Source organism: Plasmodium coatneyi, chromosome 9 (assembly GCF_001680005.1).
Source record: "Plasmodium coatneyi strain Hackeri chromosome 9, complete sequence".
Lineage (NCBI taxonomy): Eukaryota > Apicomplexa > Aconoidasida > Haemosporida > Plasmodiidae > Plasmodium > Plasmodium coatneyi.
In genome coordinates, this window is record NC_033564.1 from 2456229 (window position 1) to 2476766 (window position 20538).

At 33.6% G+C, this 20538-nt stretch overlaps 4 protein-coding genes across 4 annotated transcripts; all 4 read right to left on the bottom strand.

The window, feature by feature from the left end:
- Positions 1-238: 238 nt before the first annotated feature.
- PCOAH_00028170 (Blood stage membrane protein) lies at positions 239-4318 on the bottom strand (the record flags this gene model as incomplete). The annotated part of the gene is made up of 4 exons (XM_020059622.1): positions 239-724; positions 785-2851; positions 2893-4113; positions 4316-4318. 4 exons carry the CDS (start codon positions 4316-4318, stop codon positions 239-241), a joined length of 3777 nt encoding a protein of 1258 aa, XP_019914929.1.
- Positions 4319-8270: 3952 nt separating this feature from the next.
- Positions 8271-9947, bottom strand: PCOAH_00028180 (Uncharacterized protein; the record flags this gene model as incomplete). The annotated part of the gene is made up of 2 exons (XM_020059623.1): positions 8271-9827; positions 9927-9947. 2 exons carry the CDS (start codon positions 9945-9947, stop codon positions 8271-8273), a joined length of 1578 nt encoding a protein of 525 aa, XP_019914968.1.
- A 2186-nt stretch (positions 9948-12133) lies between these two features.
- Positions 12134-15327, bottom strand: PCOAH_00028190 (Uncharacterized protein; the record flags this gene model as incomplete). The annotated part of the gene is made up of 5 exons (XM_020059624.1): positions 12134-12211; positions 12285-12790; positions 13227-14139; positions 14276-14968; positions 15187-15327. The coding sequence occupies 5 exons, from the start codon at positions 15325-15327 to the stop codon at positions 12134-12136; spliced, it is 2331 nt and encodes a 776-aa protein (XP_019914837.1).
- Positions 15328-17657: 2330 nt separating this feature from the next.
- Positions 17658-19461, bottom strand: PCOAH_00028200 (Uncharacterized protein; the record flags this gene model as incomplete). Its single annotated transcript, XM_020059625.1, has 3 exons — positions 17658-18245; positions 18448-18969; positions 19267-19461. 3 exons carry the CDS (start codon positions 19459-19461, stop codon positions 17658-17660), a joined length of 1305 nt encoding a protein of 434 aa, XP_019914741.1.
- Between the last annotated feature and the right edge of the window lie 1077 nt (positions 19462-20538).

Sequence of the window (20538 nt, forward strand, 5' to 3'; positions counted from 1 at the left end):
TATTCGTTTTCTTCAAAGAGAAAGCATTCCATGCGTTCTCTTCTTGGCCTACATATATATATTAAAATTGGCACGGTATTATTTTCGACACTTGGTCATTTTTGAAAATTCTCATGTTATCACAAGTCCAAACAATTCAGAACCAGGACGCTCATGGTTCTTTCTTCCAGTGATACATTAACAACTCCTTGATTTTCTTCTTTCTAAATTGTACCATATTTTTCACAAAAATACTAAACTATTTCTTCGAAGATGAGCCCTTTGAAGAACCTTTCGACTGTGAATCACCACCTGTGGATTTTGCTTTCGTGTTAAACCATTTTTTCCATTTACCGTCCTTACAATCTTCTTTTCTCAATGATGGAGTGTCTTCCTTTTTTGCTGGGCCTTTATTATGTCCCGAATATTTATTCTCTACTGTGCGCAACCAGTTCTCCCAATCTTCATTATTCTGCTTCACCCATTTTTCTCTTGCCTCATTTAATTTATCCCTCAATCCTTCCCAATCATCTTCTAAGCCTTCCTGGAATGGGCTCTCCTCTGTAATTAGTAATGGTCCTTTTGCAAAATCTTCAGGTTTTAAAGGAAACCCTGGGGTTTTGTCTCCTTCATCATCCGTTAATTTTTCTTTCTCCTTCTCCTCCTCCTCCTCCTCTTCCTTTTCTTCTTCTTTCTCCTCCTTTTCTTCTTTTACTACTTCCTTTACTTCTTCTTTTACTTCCTCCTATGTTTATTTCTTATTTTTCTTCCATTTCTTCCATTTCCCTCTTAGTCCGCCTTTTACTTCTTTCTTAACTTCTTCTTTTACTTCTTCCTTGACTTCTTCTTTTACTTCTTCCTTGACTTCTTCTTTTACTTCTTCCTTTACTTCTTCCTTGACTTCTTCTTTTACTTCTTCTTTTACTTCTTCCTTGACTTCTTCTTTTACTTCTTCTTTTACTTCTTCCTTGACTTCTTCTTTTACTTCTTCCTTTACCTCTTCTTTTACTTCTTCCTTGATTTCTTCTTTTACTTCTTCCTTTACTTCTTCCTTTACTTCTTCCTTTACTTCCTCCTTTGTTTGTTTCTTATTTTTCTTCCATTTCTTCCATTTCGCACTTATTCCGCTTTTTAGTTCTTTTTTAACTTCTTCTTTTACTTCTTCCTTAACTTCTTCTTTTACTTCTTCCTTTACTTCTTCTTTTATTTCTTCCTTTACTTCCTCCTTTACTTCTTCCTTAAGTTCTTCCTTTACCTCTTCTTTTACTTCTTCCTTAACTTCTTCCTTTACCTCTTCTTTTACTTCTTCCTTAACTTCTTCCTTTACCTCTTCTTTTACTTCTTCCTTGACTTCTTCTTTTACTTCTTCCTTTACTTCTTCCTTGACTTCTTCTTTTACTTCTTCTTTTACTTCTTCCTTGACTTCTTCTTTTACTTCTTCTTTTACTTCTTCCTTGACTTCTTCCTTTACTTCTTCTTTTACTTCTTCCTTTACTTCCTCCTTTGTTTGTTTCTTATTTTTCTTCCATTTCTTCCATTTCGCACTTATTCCGCTTTTTAGTTCTTTTTTAACTTCTTCTTTTACTTCTTCCTTAACTTCTTCTTTTACTTCTTCCTTTACTTCTTCTTTTATTTCTTCCTTTACTTCCTCCTTTACTTCTTCCTTAAGTTCTTCCTTTACCTCTTCTTTTACTTCTTCCTTAACTTCTTCCTTTACCTCTTCTTTTACTTCTTCCTTAACTTCTTCCTTTACCTCTTCTTTTACTTCTTCCTTGACTTCTTCTTTTACTTCTTCCTTGACTTCTTCTTTTACTTCTTCCTTTACTTCTTCCTTGACTTCTTCTTTTACTTCTTCTTTTACTTCTTCCTTGACTTCTTCCTTTACTTCTTCTTTTACTTCTTCCTTGACTTCTTCCTTTACTTCTTCTTTTACTTCTTCCTTGACTTCTTCCTTTACTTCTTCTTTTACTTCTTCCTTGACTTCTTCCTTTACTTCTTCTTTTACTTCTTCCTTTACTTCTTCTTTTACTTCTTCCTTGACTTCTTCCTTTACTTCTTCTTTTACTTCTTCCTTTACTTCCTCCTTTGTTTGTTTCTTATTTTTCTTCCATTTCTTCCATTTCGCACTTATTCCGCTTTTTAGTTCTTTTTTAACTTCTTCTTTTACTTCTTCCTTTACTTCTTCTTTTACTTCTTCCTTTACTTCTTCCTTTACCTCTTCTTTTATTTGTTCCTTAACTTCTTCCTTTACCTCTTCTTTTACTTCTTCCTTTACCTCTTCTTTTACTTCTTCCTTTACTTCTTCTTTTACTTCTTCCTTTACTTCTTCTTTTACATCTTCCTCTTCTTCTTCTTCTTCTTCTTCTTCTTTTACTTCTTCCTTGTCTTCTTCTTTTACTTCTTCCTTTACTTCCTCCTTTGTTTGTTTCTTATTTTTCTTCCATTTCTTCCATTTCGCACTTATTCCGCTTTTTAGTTCTTTTTTAACTTCTTCTTTTACTTCTTCCTTTACTTCTTCCTTTACTTCTTCTTTTACTTCTTCCTTTACTTCTTCCTTTACTTCTTCCTTTACCTCTTCTTTTATTTGTTCCTTAACTTCTTCCTTTACCTCTTCTTTTACTTCTTCCTTAACTTCTTCCTTTACTTCTTCCTTTACTTCCTCCTTTGTTTGTTTCTTATTTTTCTTCCATTTCTTCCACTTCGCTTTTAGTCCGCTTTTTAGTTCTTTTTTAACTTCTTCCTTTACCTCTTCTTTTACTTCTTCCTTTACTTCTTCTTTTACTTCTTCCTTTACTTCTTCTTTTACTTCTTCTTTTACTTCTTCTTTTACTTCTTCTTTTACTTCTTCTTTTACTTCTTCTTTTACTTCTTCCTTGACTTCTTCTTTTACTTCTTCTTTTACTTCTTCCTTACTTCTTCTTTTACTTCTTCTTTTACTTCTTCCTTGACTTCTTCTTTTACTTCTTCTTTTACTTCTTCCTTGACTTCTTCTTTTACTTCTTCCTTGACTTCTTCTTTTACTTCTTCTTTTACTTCTTCCTTGACTTCTTCTTTTACTTCTTCCTTGACTTCTTCCTTGACTTCTTCCTTTACCTCTTCTTTTACTTCTTCCTTAACTTCTTCCTTTACCTCTTCTTTTACTTCTTCCTTGACTTCTTCTTTTACTTCTTCTTTAACTTCTTCTTTTATTTCTTCCTTTACTTCCTCCTTTACTTCTTCCTTAACTTCTTCCTTTACCTCTTCTTTTACTTCTTCCTTAACTTCTTCCTTTACTTCTTCTTTTATTTCTTCCTTTACTTCCTCCTTTACTTCTTCCTTAACTTCTTCCTTTACCTCTTCTTTTACTTCTTCCTTAACTTCTTCCTTTACCTCTTCTTTTACTTCTTGCTTGACTTCTTCTTTTACTTCTTCTTTTACTTCTTCCTTTACTTCTTCTTTTACTTCTTCCTTGACTTCTTCTTTTACTTCTTCTTTTACTTCTTCCTTTACTTCTTCCTTTACTTCTTCCTTTACTTCTTCCTTTACTTCTTCTTTTACTTCTTCTTTTACTTCTTCTTTTACCTCTTCTTTTACTTCTTCTTTTACTTCTTCTTTTACTTCTTCTTTTACTTCTTCTTTTACTTCTTCTTTTACTTCTTCTTTTACTTCTTGCTTGACTTGTTCTTTTACTTCTTCTTTTACTTCTTCCTTGACTTCTTCCTTTACTTCTTCTTTTACTTCTTCCTTGACTTCTTCCTTTACTTCTTCTTTTACTTCTTCTTTTACTTCTTCCTTTACTTCTTCTTTTACTTCTTGCTTGACTTCTTCTTTTACTTCTTCTTTTACTTCTTCTTTTACTTCTTCCTTGACTTCTTCCTTTACTTCTTCTTTTACTTCTTCTTTTACCTCTTCTTTTACTTCTTCTTTTACCTCTTCTTTTACTTCTTCCTTTACTTCTTCCTTGACTTCTTCTTTTACTTCTTCTTTTACTTCTGGCTTTTCCTCGTCATCTTTTTCCCCTTCCCCGTCTCCTTCTAATTCTAATAATTCTCCTGCCCCGGGAGGTCCCGTAGTTCCTCCTAACTCCAAATCGTCGCTTGTAGGATCCAACACCCTCACACCATCATCCCCAGTATTTTCTAATTCCCACTCGTGCTGTAGAAAAACAACAAAAAAAAAAAAAAATTTTTCAATATTGTTCTCATGTAAATTTAAATAATCCCAATTAACTAATATAATTTATGAATATATATGTATATATAACACTTATTATATATTTCTTTTATCCTACTTTTGTGGCATGAATTGAAAGAACAGCAGAAGATATAATAAGTAACCTTATATATTGATATGAAACCATAGTTGTAAGCTTTACTCTTCTTATATAATAACTCTGGGTTCTTCTTTTTTTTTACTTTCAAATTAAAAAAGAATAATGTTTCATTAGGTAATATAATTATATTCTTCCATGTGTACTTTTTTTTAGCTATTCAATAGAATAAATTTTTTTCTTATATTTAAAATTAGAAGGTATTCTCTGTCTATACAAATATTAGTATAATAGTATAATTAATAACTAAACCCATATATTTATTAGGTAAAATAAATTCATTATTTCTGAATTCTTATTAAATAGTAAGGAACAGAAAAAATTAAAAAATATGAATTATTACATAATTCATGAAAATGTAAAGCAGTAAAAAAATAAGGACTAAAAAATAATATGAAAAAATATATAAATTATTGATATTTTTTCGTGTAAAAATCTCTATACATAGCTATAAAAAATTCAATTAAAAGAAAAAAAAATATTATATATATTCAAAATAATATGGTCAATTTTGTAGCAACTTCCTTGGAATATTCATGGACGCCATAAATAAAAAATGTTTCGCATACGTATATTTCTATTGTTCTATTAAATGAATTCTTTCCTAAATGTAAAATGAATTTATATATTCAATTATTTATCACGCTTGATTAAAGTTTTCACTTAAAGAATACAAAATGAAAAAAAATTAAGAAAAATGGATAAACAAAAAAGAAAAAAAAAAAAAAAAAAAGAAAGAAGGAAATATGCATGCAGGGATTTACGTACGCTGCGTACGAGATTGTATGGGCAAGCATGTACGATACCCCACATGATGTGAAAGCATGACATGTATCCGAGATGATTCATTCTGCCCAAGACCAGATACAAGTGCCGTAGGGCACAAAAGTACAGAATATAATGAATAATATATCTAATACATGCAAGCCCCTATGCGCAACTGAAGTAACGCGACATACAGCATGCAACTCAAAGTCCTTACATTATATTATCATGCAACCCTTTTTTTTCTATGACTTCATTTTAAAGGGGATATAAAGCAGAAATAACAAAAAGGATTAGATTACTCCCTTGGAGGAAAAAAATACCTGTGCCCTTCTTTCCATTTGCTCTTACTTTCTTCACTAGCTAGTGCTCTGTTGCCGCTGTCCTTTTGGTTTCTCTTGCCACACTGGGTGCCCTTTAGCAGTTTTGCCTTGAATAACCCTTTGTGAAGCAATAACTGGTTATTTCTGAGTTGTATTAGGTTTTTGGAGGGATCTTCTATATGAAGAAAAAAAAAAAAAAAAAAGACTAAATTAAAAGTACATTACGGTACAAATTAAAAAGAAATTATGTATGAAAAAATACCGAAATAATTATTTCTTTCGTTTTAAAAATAGGGGCCGTTTCAATTTGAAATAATGCATAGGGGTTAGGTTTCAGGGTTAAGATTTTAGATTTAATGTTTTCCCTTATAGTAAGACATCATATATAGGAGTATGTGTATCTTACCTTTTTATAACATTCATACACTCTTCGTACAAATCTTCATTGATACGTACTGCGTGCCTCAGTATGTATCGTTTTAAATGGGAAGTACGCTCACTCCATGTTTTATATAAAGATATGAAAATTTTTTTCCTTATTTTTTACGTATATTGTACCAAGAAATAAGAAGTTTTCTATACTGACGTACGAAGATTTTTTGATTTCTTCTGTACTTTTTAAGGAACAAGTGAATTATATGATAACATAATTTTCATGGATAATTCTTAAAAAAAAGGAAAAAAGGTACTTTATCCATTGAAAAAAAGAAAACGTGTTATAGTTGTTATGTGTGATAGTCATATTATATTTTGAGGATTATACATATTCAGCATGTTACATATCAGGGGTTATAGTGTTTATAGTTATAGAAACATTTGATAGTCATATTAGTCTCTGTAACAACACTAGCATATATTTATATACGCGCATAAGGAAAAGGAGTTAAATAGAATAAATATTTAGACTGAAAAGAAATAAGTACAGATTTTCTTGGGGAATATATAAACTATATAGTACTATCACCAAACTTGGAAAAATATATATATATTTAAAGAAATTATAAAAATATGAATATACTTCTTAGGGCCCCTTTTTCCTTATTTTCTCTCAATACCTAAAGGAAAATATAAGTACATCCTATTTAATAGATCAAAAATTCATTTCACAGAAATAACCACACCTCTGTTATAGGTGTGTAGGATCTTTTTTTAACGGCCACCATTGTAATTTCCCTTAAGAAATATATACGATTTTGTAAAGAACGTAAATTAAATATATCAAAATGTACCTTTTAGAAATAACCTTCCTTTTATTTATCACTCTTATATTTATATAGTACATACATTAGTATATGAAATGTTCTCCAATGTACCATATTACCTTTTATATGTACTGTGAGCATGTCTAAACTGCGGCCTCCCTTTTTTTTCTCTTCACTCTTATAATATGTAATAGAATTCTCTTAATAGTATTCTTTTTGATTTATTATAAATAATACCAGAATACTATTTTTCCCATAATAACTTGAAAACTGAATGACAAAAAGTGAGCGCTTCCCACATGCTTATTTTTTTTTCTTCCCATTGTTCGCGGTGCATAGCCGAAACTGTGTAACCCACCCGCTTACATCAAGTAATTGCACAAATTGCGGCATGTCCGCCCCTTTGCAGTTCCTAAGTGAAGCATATCTGAACAATTTGTTACGCTGAAGGGAGAGAACGAAACACCAGGTTGATTTTCTTCTTCAAAAATGAGCTTACCCCACGTCGATACATTCAAAGTGTAAATGGTTGTGCCTCGTATAAGGCATTATTAACGAAAAAATGGGGGGGGGTATGCACGTAAATATATGTGTACGTGTGAGTATGTTCTTTTTTTTACTCACTCCTTGATTTCAGTTCCCACAGAATGAACGTCCTCAGATGAGGTACGCTAACAAATCCATAGTAACATATTACCCCCATTGGCTGCCTTTTCTATGGCAGTAAATTCGATAAAGTAGCCTTTGTTCCTTTTTTTTTCTTCTCATGTGGAATGGCAACAAACGAAACAATACGTAGCTATAGGAAAGTAATGGAAAGAAAGAAAAAAAAATGAAAAAAGGAAAAAAAATTCACTTCCCCGCAAGGGACGAAGAGAGTTGTTCGCTCATATTCCGCTCGTCAAAAATTCCAATCGCTCGATTTGGAAGGTTTACCTCCCGTTGGTACAACTAGACCACTTCCGTTCGATTGGTAGTTTTTTTTTTTTTTTTTTTTTTTTTTAATCTGTGTACGGCCACTCAGTTTTTATGTTTTTTTTCCTTACATGCAGCATCACTCGTCATGCTTACAACAACATATGAACAGTGTTGAAAAGAAGGATGCATGACTGTGTGTGACGGAGCTGGTTTAAGGGTAAAGAGAGGCACACGATGAAGCAACCGCACAACAAACCATGTATGCACAAACACAAATGTACTAGTGACGCATGTGTATACACATACAAGCGTAAACGAATTTATAGACATCTTTTATTTTTTTTTTTTTTCCGCGCTATTTGTACGATAAGTTAAAATGGGCCACGCTTTAACGGTGGGCATTCGACGGATTTCTTGCAAACACACCAAGTAAGGTGCATATCGAGTGCCACACGTCGGAAGTTTGTTAACAAATTTAGGTTTAATTCTGGATGTGTGCATAACATGCGGGAAAAATCAAGCAAATTTTACTTGGCTGGAGTAGTAAAATAAAATAAAGGTAGGGACAAAACAAAGGAGAAAAAAAAAAATTTGTATAGGGAAAGAAGAGAAAATATTTTTGCCATAGGGAGCAGGGAATGGCATAATTCGGGAAATACGAAAAAAAAACGAAAGGGCGCACCTATGTGTAGGTACATTTTCCTTTACACATTTATCAGGAGATTCGAATTAATATTTTTTTTAGGGACGTTGTATAGGATACTCTTGATTTGTTTAGTCGTCGTCCTTATTTCTCATGGCACTTAATTTTTTTATATGTTTCCTTGAGCGTCTTATTTTATATAATTTGCGCTCGTAATAAAGTACCAGGAAACTATATACACCACAAACCAAAGCAGTGGCCACGGGGGGCACTATATAAGATAAGACAGATAATACCGGGGAGGTAATTGTTCCTGCAGACGGAATAAAGCCGGACAAAAGGAACAGGAAGGACGATACGCCAGAGAATTCCGTTATTAGTAGGAATGCAAGAAATATCGAGAAAACTATTCCCAATACACCAAGAGGGACAAACACTCTGTTCTTGCTAAGAAAATTTAAAAATTTTCGTGTCCCTTTTACTTTTCTAACTGGGTAATTTTGTTTTTCTATCTCCTTAATGTCCAAATAACGTCTGATTTCTGACTCGAGTTTGGCATCGATTTTATTAAAGAACTTGCCTAGGAATGGTATATGCTTGTATATTTTCTCCTTTACACTATTTCTCTTTTTAACATTTTTAAAACTGTTATAATATTTATGTTCTTTTGTAGGATGTTCATCTAGCATGGGTAAATGTACTCCTGTTTTTGCCTTTGCCCGTTCATGTTCATTATTTTCGTCCACTACATGGTAGAGATTCCCATAGGAATCGTAGTATTCAGTACCAGTATATTCACTCTTGCATGAGTAAGTGCCAACGGATGGATTAACTCTCCTATCGTCATAAGAAAACCTGCTCTGTTCTTTAAAAAGAGTGTCTACACTGCCAGAAATTGTGGACACGTTATCAGCATAGCCATCATTTGGTTCCTTAAAAATACTCTCCACACTAGCAAAGTTCGTAGACATGTCATCATCACGATCATCATAATGATGATGATAATGATGACGATGGGGAACTGTGGTTTGTTTCTCCTCAAAAAGAGTGTTTTCACTTCCAGTAAATGCGGATAGGTCATCTACTTCTTCCTCACGATGAGGAAATCTAGCCTGCTGTTCTTTAAGGAAGAGACTTTCCATACTGCCAGTAAATGTGGGTAGGTCATCATCAACATGGGCGCAGTCATCATCAAAATTGTCCAAATTAAGAGATTCGTCTGATTGGTCAAAGTTCCGTGAGCGTTTTTTCCTATTCGAAAGGGTAAACTTTCCTGTAGCATCTTTTCTATCGGAGGAGGAGGAAATTTTTTTTATGGCTTCTTCCCAATCTGAGCTGGCATCATTATTCATAAAATGAGGCCCATTTGGCACATTTGGTACGCCTGTTTTTTTTAAATTTTCATAATCAATGACCATGTCGGAGAAAATCCGCGTGAATTCATTGCCGTGGAGGAGGCGTTCATATTGTTTTCTAAAATTTTCATCTTGTATTAGCGCGTGCAACCGCTTACTAAACACATCGGCGCTACCCTTATCAAGTGTGTCCATTTGTTTTTCCTTTAAGTTGGTATACATGGGTGGAGACTGTACCGTGGTGGTGCCTCCGGTTAGTATTCTTCCCAATTGCACGGTTCGTGCATTTTTTGGGTGGCACGTCGTGTCCAAGGATTTGTTAAAATTAAACGGCTAAAAGGGTACAGGTGAAAGGAATATGTAGCTATATATATAGTGTAACCAGTGGGGGGTAGCCACATTTGTGGTTACTCGTGAACCGGTGGAAGTAACATGTAACAACGTGGCAACCATTTTCGGAATTGCCTTTCCTGTTTGACCCACACCTCGAAAGAATATTTCCAGATGCAAAGTAGTAAGAAAAAGATGGGAGTCCCCATGGAAAGAACAAGTCGTTTAATTGTTTTTTCTTTCATGTTAGGGGAAGGTTCAAAAAGGGTGGTTGTCCAAAGTAGTTAAACCATGGGGGTAGTAGGAAGGAGACACTTTTTTTTTTCTTAAGAAGAGGAATGTTTAAGGTTTAGAGGTTCCTCAAGGGTCTTGGTGGTAAATACATATGAATAGAAGAAAAAGGAGGAAGAATAGTAGAACATTATTTAAGATATATTAATAGAATTATCCTGACAGAATAGAAACCTGCAAAAATGATAAAGTTCTAATAGTAGAAAATGTTCATATAGAACATATTCATGGAGAAAATAATAATATAGAAAAATATTCATGTATTAAATATTGAATATTTAGTCGTTAGGGTAAAATAATTCCTTTAACATTCATTCATAAGGTTGTTGAAATATAGTGAGCATAAAGAATTTGCGTACATGTCTTGTTTCCGTTTCGCCTTTTCATATGGTACGTATGCTTATGCGATTCCTTCGCGTTGCGCATACGCGGAACCGCGTAAAAATTTTTTGCTACATGAGTGACAACTTTTTCTTTTTTTTTTTTTGGCAATCATGTTTGCGAACATTTCTACCGTTGCCACTATGTTGGCCATGTTTAATATCGCGGGGAAAGATGAAACATTAGAACATATTCGATTACCCCAAACGAACATGTTCAAGTTAAAGAATTTATTCCATACACGTTCCTAACATAAAGAGCGGGACACCCATGCAGGGTTGTAACACGTATGCGTAACTATTTACTAGACTGGTTGGATTTTTCTTATTTTTCTTTATTTCCTCCATTTGTATATATAAATAAATGCATAAGGAAAGATACTCTGAAGTTAGGCGCGAAAAGAAAAAAAGGAGTTCTAACCTTTTCAAAGAAATATTTATATATGAAAAAAGAAAAAAAAACTACGGAGATGAACACTTGTAAAAAAATGAATAAGCATTTTGGATCCTTCAGTAAAAAAAATTTACCAACAAATAGGAATGTATTACAGAGTTCCTTCGATTTATATTTATTACGAATTAACGTAAAACTTTTGGTAGAAAACTAAAAAAAAAGAAAAATATTTACTACACCCTAAACCCGGAATCTGAATTTTGAACCTGTTCCTTAGGAAAACCTTCCCTAGTAACACATTCTGTAGGAACAAAGTCGTCCTCCCTAAAACCGGAATCTGAACAATGAACCTGTTCCTTAGGAACAAAGTCTTCCTCCCTTAATCCGGAATCTCAACATGGAATCTCTTCCTTAGGAAAATCTTCCTTAGGAACAAAGTCTTTCCTCCCTAAACCCGGAATATCAACATAGAATCTCTTCCTTAGGAAAATGTTCCTTAGGAACAAAGTCTTCTTCCCTAAACCCGGAATCTGACCTTGGAACCTTTTTTTCTTTTATGAATTCGCTTCCCATAAATTCTTGAACCAAAATTTCAAAAAAGTCTTCCTTCGTCGAATGCAGGTCCCCTTTTTGACATTCGTTTAAGACTTCTAAATGAATATCAATAATGGTACGTTGACCAGAACGTTTTTTCCTTCTTTTTTTTGGTGTTGATCTTCGTTTTCGCTCCTTGACTAAGGAATGTAGATGTAGACCATCATCCTGCTCGTCCACATGATCAACAATCTGCTGTTCTAAGGAGAGACCACGTACTTGAGGAGCTCTTCTGTAAGGTTTTCTTCTTTTACTGGGTAAAGCAAAATACTAAACAAAAAAAAAAAAGAAAAAGAATTTTTGGCGTGCGAAATGTTGTCCATAAGACCAGAACAATCAGAATAAAACAAGTGCGAAGTGAACATTTAAGGTAAAAAAAAGGAAGGGTTAGAAGGTGGGTGCTCTTTTTTCTTTTTTTTCCTCTTTTCTTCTTCATCCTTTTTTTTTTTTTTTTTTTTTCTTTTATTATTACTTTATACTTTTTTTTTGCTTTACACTCCTTGTTTTTCAGTGTTTACGGTTCATACGTTTACGTTCTATGTTCTAGGGTTTAGGGTTCAGGGTCTAGGGTGTAATGTTCAGGGATCAGGGTTTTGGTTCTAGGGGTTTAGGGATTAGGGTTTGGGGTATTGGGGTTTAGGGTTTAAGGTTCAGGATTTAGGATCTAGAGGTTTAGGGTTTAGGGTGTAGGGTTCAGGGTTTAGAGGTTTCGGGTTAGGGTTTAGGATCTAGGGTTTAGGGTTCAGGGTTTAGGTTTTATGTTTTTATGGTTGATCAACTAGTGCGAGATACTGTTATCACCGGCCTATATCCCTCTGGGAATATTATAATTAGAATTGTCACTGCGATCCAGAGCAGTTGTATGAAGATAATGAAGGGCTTATATAGTATGATCCTCTCGACTTGGTCTATGGTGTCATTATACAGTTTGAGTAATTGTCTATTCTTCCGCCTCCTTCTGTGAGCGGCTCCATGTGCAGGCTTTTTGGTAGGAAGAGAAGGAGCAGGGTTCTCATAACAGTCATCCACGACGATATAGTCAATATCTTTTTGTTTGGTAGAAGTGGAAGGAGCAGGGTTCTCATAACAGTCATCCACGAAGACAGACTCAGTAACGTCTTGAGTACCTCTACTGGGGCCAGAGAATTCTATGACCAGTTTTTGAATGACTGGACCATCCTGTCCAGGGGCACTGTTACCACTGTCGGAACCAGCAATTTTAGAATCCTTCTTTCCAGCTCCACCAACACTTGAGACAGCATCACCATTTTGTTCTGTGGGACTACCACGAATAACAGGGGGACCACCTGTAAGAAAAAGGGAGGGGAGTGATAGTTGCATTGCTTAGTAATATTATGTGGATCAAAGGTAGAATTGGCGTTGCCCCTTCTGTAATGCTATACACCCCCGTGTACGGAAGCACTGTAATTGCGTCCATTATGAGATTCCGGTGTCCCCAGGGGGCATGAGGGACCTGACAGTAGGATCTTTGTCCAGGTTAAGGATGCACTCAGCATGCTTAGAAAAAATAGTACGGAAGGAACAATTTTAGGAAGGTTTAGATGGAGGACCGAGGGGACAGGTAGTTTAGGGTGCGCACGAGCATGTACACTGATGACAATATTTTGTGTACTCTCTTTTGTACACCAAATAGGGGACCATTATGCGTGTTCGTAATGGGAGTACTTCAGGGAGGTTCAGATTTAAGCACCAAACGAAGACATTTGGTTAATGTTGCATTACCGTGAACACTATTACCAGGAAGATTGCCAGTACCTGTTTTAGCTCCAGGAATTGGAGTGGCAGGGGAAGAGAGAACTACAGAGGTTTCTGTTTGTGGTTCAGTGTGGTTATCTTGGTTATTATTCTCACTTTGTAGATTGGGATTCATAGTAATTTCAACAGTAATCTTATATCTATTAATTTTCTTTTCATCAGTAGTTTCTATTTGTCCCTGAGGACTTTTACCTTGCTTAGATTTATAAAATTTATACGCAAGAATAATGAACCTTATAATTTGTGCCTCTACTTTTTTCGATATCTTCTCTGCCATTTTTCTTATTTTATCCCAATTAAGCTCCAGCATCTGTTTCTTAATCTCCTTCAAATTCCACTTTATCTGTACTTTATTATCCTCCTTATTCTTTGCTTTACTCCTTACTTTGGACTTTATATCATTCGTCTTACTAATAATATTTTTATTCTCCTTTAACCAATTATTTATTTCCATCTCCATTTCCTTCCATTTCATTTGAATATTTCTCCAATCTTCTATAGTGTACTCATATTTCCTTCCCCCATATATTTCTCTTACTGCATTATTCTTTGCTTTAAAGACGTACTCAACATCTTTTTTTTTCTCACGTTGTCCATCGAAGGTATTCTTTGTGGACACGTTCATCATGATACACTGCTTAAATGGTCTTAACACTCTGTCATTCTCCTTTTCTACTTGTTCATTCTTGTCCTTACTTTTTTCCTTACATGTATTCTGTGATGCCTGTACTAAGCATTTGCACATAGTTGCATATTCTTCCTTTACTCCCCGTCCCTTTGATTTTGTTTCCGTAGATATCGCACTTAATTCTTCATCCTCGCCCTCCATGTATTCCATAAATTCCTCGAACATATTCTTCATATTGTCACAATTTCCTACCTATAAATAGGAAAGTGAGCATATAATTGGACATGTATTCTTCCGCATAATCTCCATTTATTTTTCCTTTAATATATATATCCTTATGCACTTCCCACATTCATATGCCCCTTTTTAACATAAATAAAGTACTTACAAAATTTCCTGATTCATCCATGTACTCTTTCCATTTGCTTATCAATTCCTTTAACTTAACAGGCACGTCTTCACCATCTGTCCCTTGTCCTGATCCATTTTCATGAGGGGGGCATGGTGGAGTTCCTACTAGATGAGATTCAGTTGATGGGGTGGTGGTTTGGGCAAGTTCTGATCTTTCATTTGAGACAGTGATCGAACATGGTGCTGCACCTTCCCCTCGTTTGGGGGGTGGTTGAGCCGATTCACTGGGTTGCTGCGCACTATTGGGTACTCCTGGTGTGGAGGAAAATTGTAAGGAATTCAACGTATCCCTGATCTCTTCTATCTTTTCCTTCAAATCTGGTTCGCATTTTTCTACATCTTTTAACAGCTCTTCAGTTTCCTTCATTAATATTCCCTTAACTTTTTCCTCTAATTTCCGTTCCTTTTCACTCATTAGCTTTTCTTTCTTTTTCTCACTACATCCTGCACTCTTCATCATATTATTTATGTTCCCCCTTCTATTATCATCCCTTGAACCTTCATAAAGATTTACATGTTCAGGTTTTTTCAGTTCGTTATGGCCTTCATTGTTCTGATTAGTTCTTTTGGAGGGTTCACCAGTATCCGTATCTTTCTTACTAATAATTGGTATCTCCTGTTTTACAGGGCAGGATGAAGGAGAGGACTCCCCGGGTGGCTGCGCATTACTCTGTATTTGTGTGTGTACAGGGACATAATAAGGATGTGGTGTTAATATAATAGGCATGTGATGAGGATGTGATGCGATTGCGCAAACATAAGGGGGAAAATGTGTTAAACAATATTGGATAGAAGGCACAAGGGGAACATATAAAAATAAGGAAAAATGAGAGAATAATCGCAACAAGGTAAAGGAGGTGTTATTCAAATGTCCTTTTTAATTCTTACTTGTAACAGAAAGGATAACAGGACTATAAGCAACATATGCATGGGTTTCAGTAATGTGCATTTCTGGGTGAAATTTGTACTAAACCTTTTTTTTTTTACACCACTCCCACGGCAATTCGGGAAGATACTTTTCGTCCACATTCTTTTTTTTCATTGGTAGATGTGTGGTCCATTGGGGCAATAGCAGTTTGCGTTCTACATCTTCTCATACTTAACATATATATATGTATGTATATATATGTGTGTGTACATATATCTGTACATGTATATATATATAAACAGAAGCAACTTTAGTGTTGTCACAATATGTGACTAATTTTTTTTTTTCCTTTTGAGGGAAAAAATTTTTAATAAGAAAAGAACAACAATGTTCTATTATTGTTTTTATACACAGGTTTGGTATACTATAATAAACATATGATTATAATATGTATGGTTTATGTACATTTATTTCTACAATCATGTTTGTGCAGTTTATTCAAGAAGGTTTTACAATTTTCTATTTTCATAGGTTATTTTTTTATATATTAGGAAATATTTATAATTAATTAAAAGAGGAAGAAAAAACTGGATAAGTAAATATTTACGTGTAAAATTTTATGTACGAATCTAGTAAGAGTCGCCAGTTATAAAGAAAAGAGAAGGTTAATTAGTAATTTATTTTTATTCCTTGAAATTTTTCGCTCACATTTAGTTATAGAGTGAGCAGAATGTAACATGAATTCCAGTGTAACAACAATAATGGTAAAGAAATATGCATTATTGTACTGAAGAAAATAGGATCAAAATTTTTCTTCCTTCTTTAAATTACAGAATAGAATCAGTCAATATATAATATTACTGGAGGAAAAATTCTAAAATAGTTAGGCAGTATTTTTATTATGTGTTAACATACAGTATACCATATATGTATCAGGCTACATGTAGAACAACAACACTGCTCGCTCAGGGAAAGAGGGAAAAAAAGTAAGTATGGCATATGCGCTAAGAATGTGCCAAAAGAAAACATACATAGAGAAGGAACCTTAGAGAAGGGAAAAAAAATTACATTTATTTTTATGAATGAAGGATTACATATATTTAAGGTTTAGGCTTCGTGGTTTCGGAGTTACAAATTATAGCTTACGGTTTCAGAGTTCCGAATCCCGAACCCGCAATCTGTAACGTGTAACTCTGAAACCACTAACCCTGAACATGCATCAAAAAAAAATTTGCACAGTATATAACGGAGCAACGCTGAAAAGAGGCGAAACCTGTGGAAGCATGTACGGAGTACAGCGGAGGAAAGCTCACCCGGTGCATGCACTGAAGCAAGTATACTGCTATCAGGAAGGAGTAAGAAATGTACCATAAAAAAAAATCTACAATGAGCAATTTGTAGAAGGTGCCCTCTTTTTTTTTTTTTTTCTGGTTTGTTCCTGCCATGGGAGGAGGTGATAGGGTAATGGGCGCAGCTGTACCTCCATATTGATTAATAAATGAATCAATGTGCGCGGATATCTTGAAACGCCCCTTTCTCTTTTTTCTTTTATTTGTACTAAGGTGTTTATGTTCATGTGTAATCAATATGAGGCATAAAATTTTTTCTATTTCACTGAAATATTGGTAAATACTTTACTTAATTGAGTTGTTGCCAAAGTTTTTACTTTATTTAGTTGTTCGTAATTTTTTTACTCAAAATCCAAAGTGTTCATTTATTTTTTTTACAAGTTTTTATCTCTATAATTTTTTTTATCTTAACATAATAATTTTTTCTTTTTTTTTTTTTTTTTAATACAAACACTTTTTCGAAAGAGTTAATACTTTTTTTTATTTTTTGTTCCGCGCCCAGTTGGGAGTACTCTTCCTTTTATGTAGAGTTATTCATACACACAAATGAAAGGGAAAAAATTAAATTAAATTAAATTAATTAAAAAACAAAAAATAAAAGGAATAAATATAAAAAAATATATATCCGTCTACGCTTCTAAAAATTTTTAAAAAAAAGAAGGAATGGAAAAAGTGTACACACACAATAAAAAAAAGGGGGGGGGGGAAGCAACAACAACCACCAAATAAGGGGCAACCCCAAAAAAGAAAAAAAAGGGGCTTACTGCCAAAAAAAAAAAAAAGTGGGCTTGGCTTACACTGCTTTTTTTTTTTTGCGCGCGCAAAGTTGTCAATTTCTAGCCCTCACCAGAAACACATCATACTAAGGCAACCCCTTTCTTTCTGAACTTTTAAATTATTAGGAATTTTTCAGGAAAGTAAAAATTAATTTTTTCCTTCGACGTGCTATACCATCTCTGTTCTTACGATTCAATACACATTATATTTTTTCATATTTGTTTAAACAAAGGAACCGTTATGTTTAAATTTTTCGTTGTAAACTCAGACCTTTAGGAGCTTAGTTCGTGGCTTTAACCTGTGCTTCTGAGACAATTAATTCTTCAGATTAGCGTCATGATACGCGTTAATGGTGAATTGTCCTCCTAGGAAATTTTTGGTTTTTCAAAGAGGGCTAAACATTCTTCCGTTACCTTAAGGGTGACTTCTCTCCATGAAGCTCTAACGTGTTTTAAAATCTCCTTGAACTCATCTGCGCTCAAAATTTCTTTTTCAGCGAAGGTACAAAATACATCATTAACATGATCGCGTTGCTCCTTAAAGTTATTACGAATTATCTCTCCACATTTTTCCCATTTCTTGTTATAGTTTTGAACAGTTTTAGTAGTTTGTTTTTTCTTTAATTCTAGAAATTTTTTGAAAGGACGTTTAATAACATCAGCATATTTATGTATTTCATTTATGTATGATTGCCAGTAGAGAGAGGCTAATTCGCATTTTTTAGGTAATTCTTCCATTTCTTCTAATTTATTATTTATTTCAGAGTCGCTCAATCTTTTATCAAAACAAGACATTTCATAGTGGAAAATACTAACTCTATGGGTTTTGTATTTTTCTAATAATTCCAGAACCCCAAATAATAATTTGTCCAATTCACCTGCAGCATCTATATGTTCTTCCTGATCATATCTTAACGATCTTGTGTTACTTTTCTTCCATTTCTTCTTCATATTCTTATATTTTATGGAATGCAGAATTATTTACTTTATTGCGCCTTTTATTTAATTTCTCCTGAATTGTTTTCTTCTCTTTCATGAGCTACTTCGCTTTATGCAAAAACTGCTGTTTCATCAAATATTTCTGTTTCAGGAGCTTCTTCCCTCTCAACTTCAACTCCCATTTTTTCCATTCTTCTTCCCTTCCTCCAGGATATACTTCTCTTTCAATAGGAGCTTTTTCTTCGCGTTCGCCGTCATGTTCTTCCTCTTCCCCCTTCACTTCTTCCTCCTCTTCTCCCTTTACTTCTTCTTTTATTTCTTCCTTTACTTCTTCTTTTACTTCTTCTTTTACTTCTTCTTTTACTTCTTCTTTTACTTCTTCCTTTACTTCTTCTTGCCTTTCAGCGGGAGCTTCTTCTTCTCTTTCAACAGGAGCTTCTTCTTCTTTTTCAATAGGAGCTTTTTGTTCTTTTTTTTTTTTTTTTTTTTTCTTACCATTCTTATTTTTACGCTTACAGCATTTCCAACAAGAGGTTACATTGGATTGGCTACCAGATATGCAGTCATCATCCTCCTCCTCCAGGAGGTACTGAGCTGCTTGTTCAAATTCTTCACCTAGTGTCAATTCGAGCCCCTCTTCTAATGGAGTGTTTTCTTCATTTGTCCCTAAATTTCTACCAACTTGATTATTTATTTGTAATAGAGAGTTCACATCGTGTCTTTTGAAATCCTCTTGATGCTATAATGGAAGAAAAGGGAAAGGTGATAGCGATGGTAAGTTAAATAAATAAAGGAAGGAAGGAGTAACGAAGGAAGACAGGAAAGAAAGAAACACGGAACAAATAGCTTAGTGCATAATTTACAGTGTCACAGGAGAAAAATGAGGGCAAGTAAGGGATGTGCATATAATAGTATGTGCGATACATACTATTCGTATGGGGCATGTGTACAACACTTGCAACATCATAGTGATGCGTATCTATATTATTAAGCATCACCCTCCTTCATTTTGCCTCTGTTTGGGTGTAGTACTCACCTTTAAAAAGATAAAAGCAAGAACAAAAAATAACATAGCTGTTCTTTTAGTGAAAAAGAGGGACGATCCTGAGGCCTTCTTTCCGTCCATTCTATTTTTTTGACTAGCTTGTGCAATTGGGATTCTGCCACCTTGGGATGGCAACACTCCCGGTAGGGCGCCGTTTTTTGTTGTTGTTCTGTTCGAATGTACCATGTTGTTATACGAATCTTATATATATATAAAGAGTGGGGAAAAAAAAATTTATCAGTATTTTAAATTGAAATAAAATACGGTACAATTTTTTAAAAACAAATTATAATTGAAGAAATTCAAATACAAGAATTATATCTATTCGTAGGTTCTTCTTTCTTTTTAAATTATGCTTCGATTCGGAAAGGAGTTGTATGAAAGAAAAAAATACAAAATTTTATAATTAGTTCGGAGGTTTCTTTTTTTATATTCTACAAACAATTAGTTATTGTAATATAGGAAAAAGAAGTGTCTACCAGTAGAATGGTTCTCTTTTCTTTTTTTTTCATAATATAATATTTTTTCAATAGTAGATGAAAAAAAAAAAAAAAATCAAAATCAAGTCTATCAGTTTGACGGTTTCTTTTTTTTTTTTTTTTTTTTTTTTTAATTTGTCTATGTATCAAGGAATCGTATTGCTAAAAAATGAAAATTAGTTCCGTAAATATGTAGAGTTTAAAGGGATTTATAAATGCAACCTTGGAGTACAGTAATAACAAAACGTACGCCCTAAATTTTTTATTTATATTGAAAAAAAAAGAGAAAAGTACATAGATTTTTTATTAACAGAAAAGAAATATAATTTTTTTTAATTTTTACGAATTCTTTTGAATTTTGTCCAATTCTTATCAAGTTTGCCCAATACTTATTAGATCTTTTCAATTTGTTCTAATTTTTTACAACTGTTCTCAGTTTTATTATTTGCTATATTAAGCGAGCCGCACTACTATATACAATTAAAATAACTCATAAATTACTAAAATTCTGAAGAATTTTTTGGAATATCATGTAGTGCACTAAAGAAAAATAATAAAACGTACGTTGTAAATGTTTTATTCTAACTCAAAAAAAAATAAAAAATATATTTTCAGTTAAACCTGCATTTATCTGTAATGAGAAAAAAATAATAGGCCCGTTATAATTAAAGTTGAACATATTCCTTAGATCCCAAATAAAAATTTTTGTTTTGTTGAAATTCTATAATCATATTTTAAAAACGAGGAACGGTGGTGAATAATTGAATTTTTCCTCTTAAGCGCA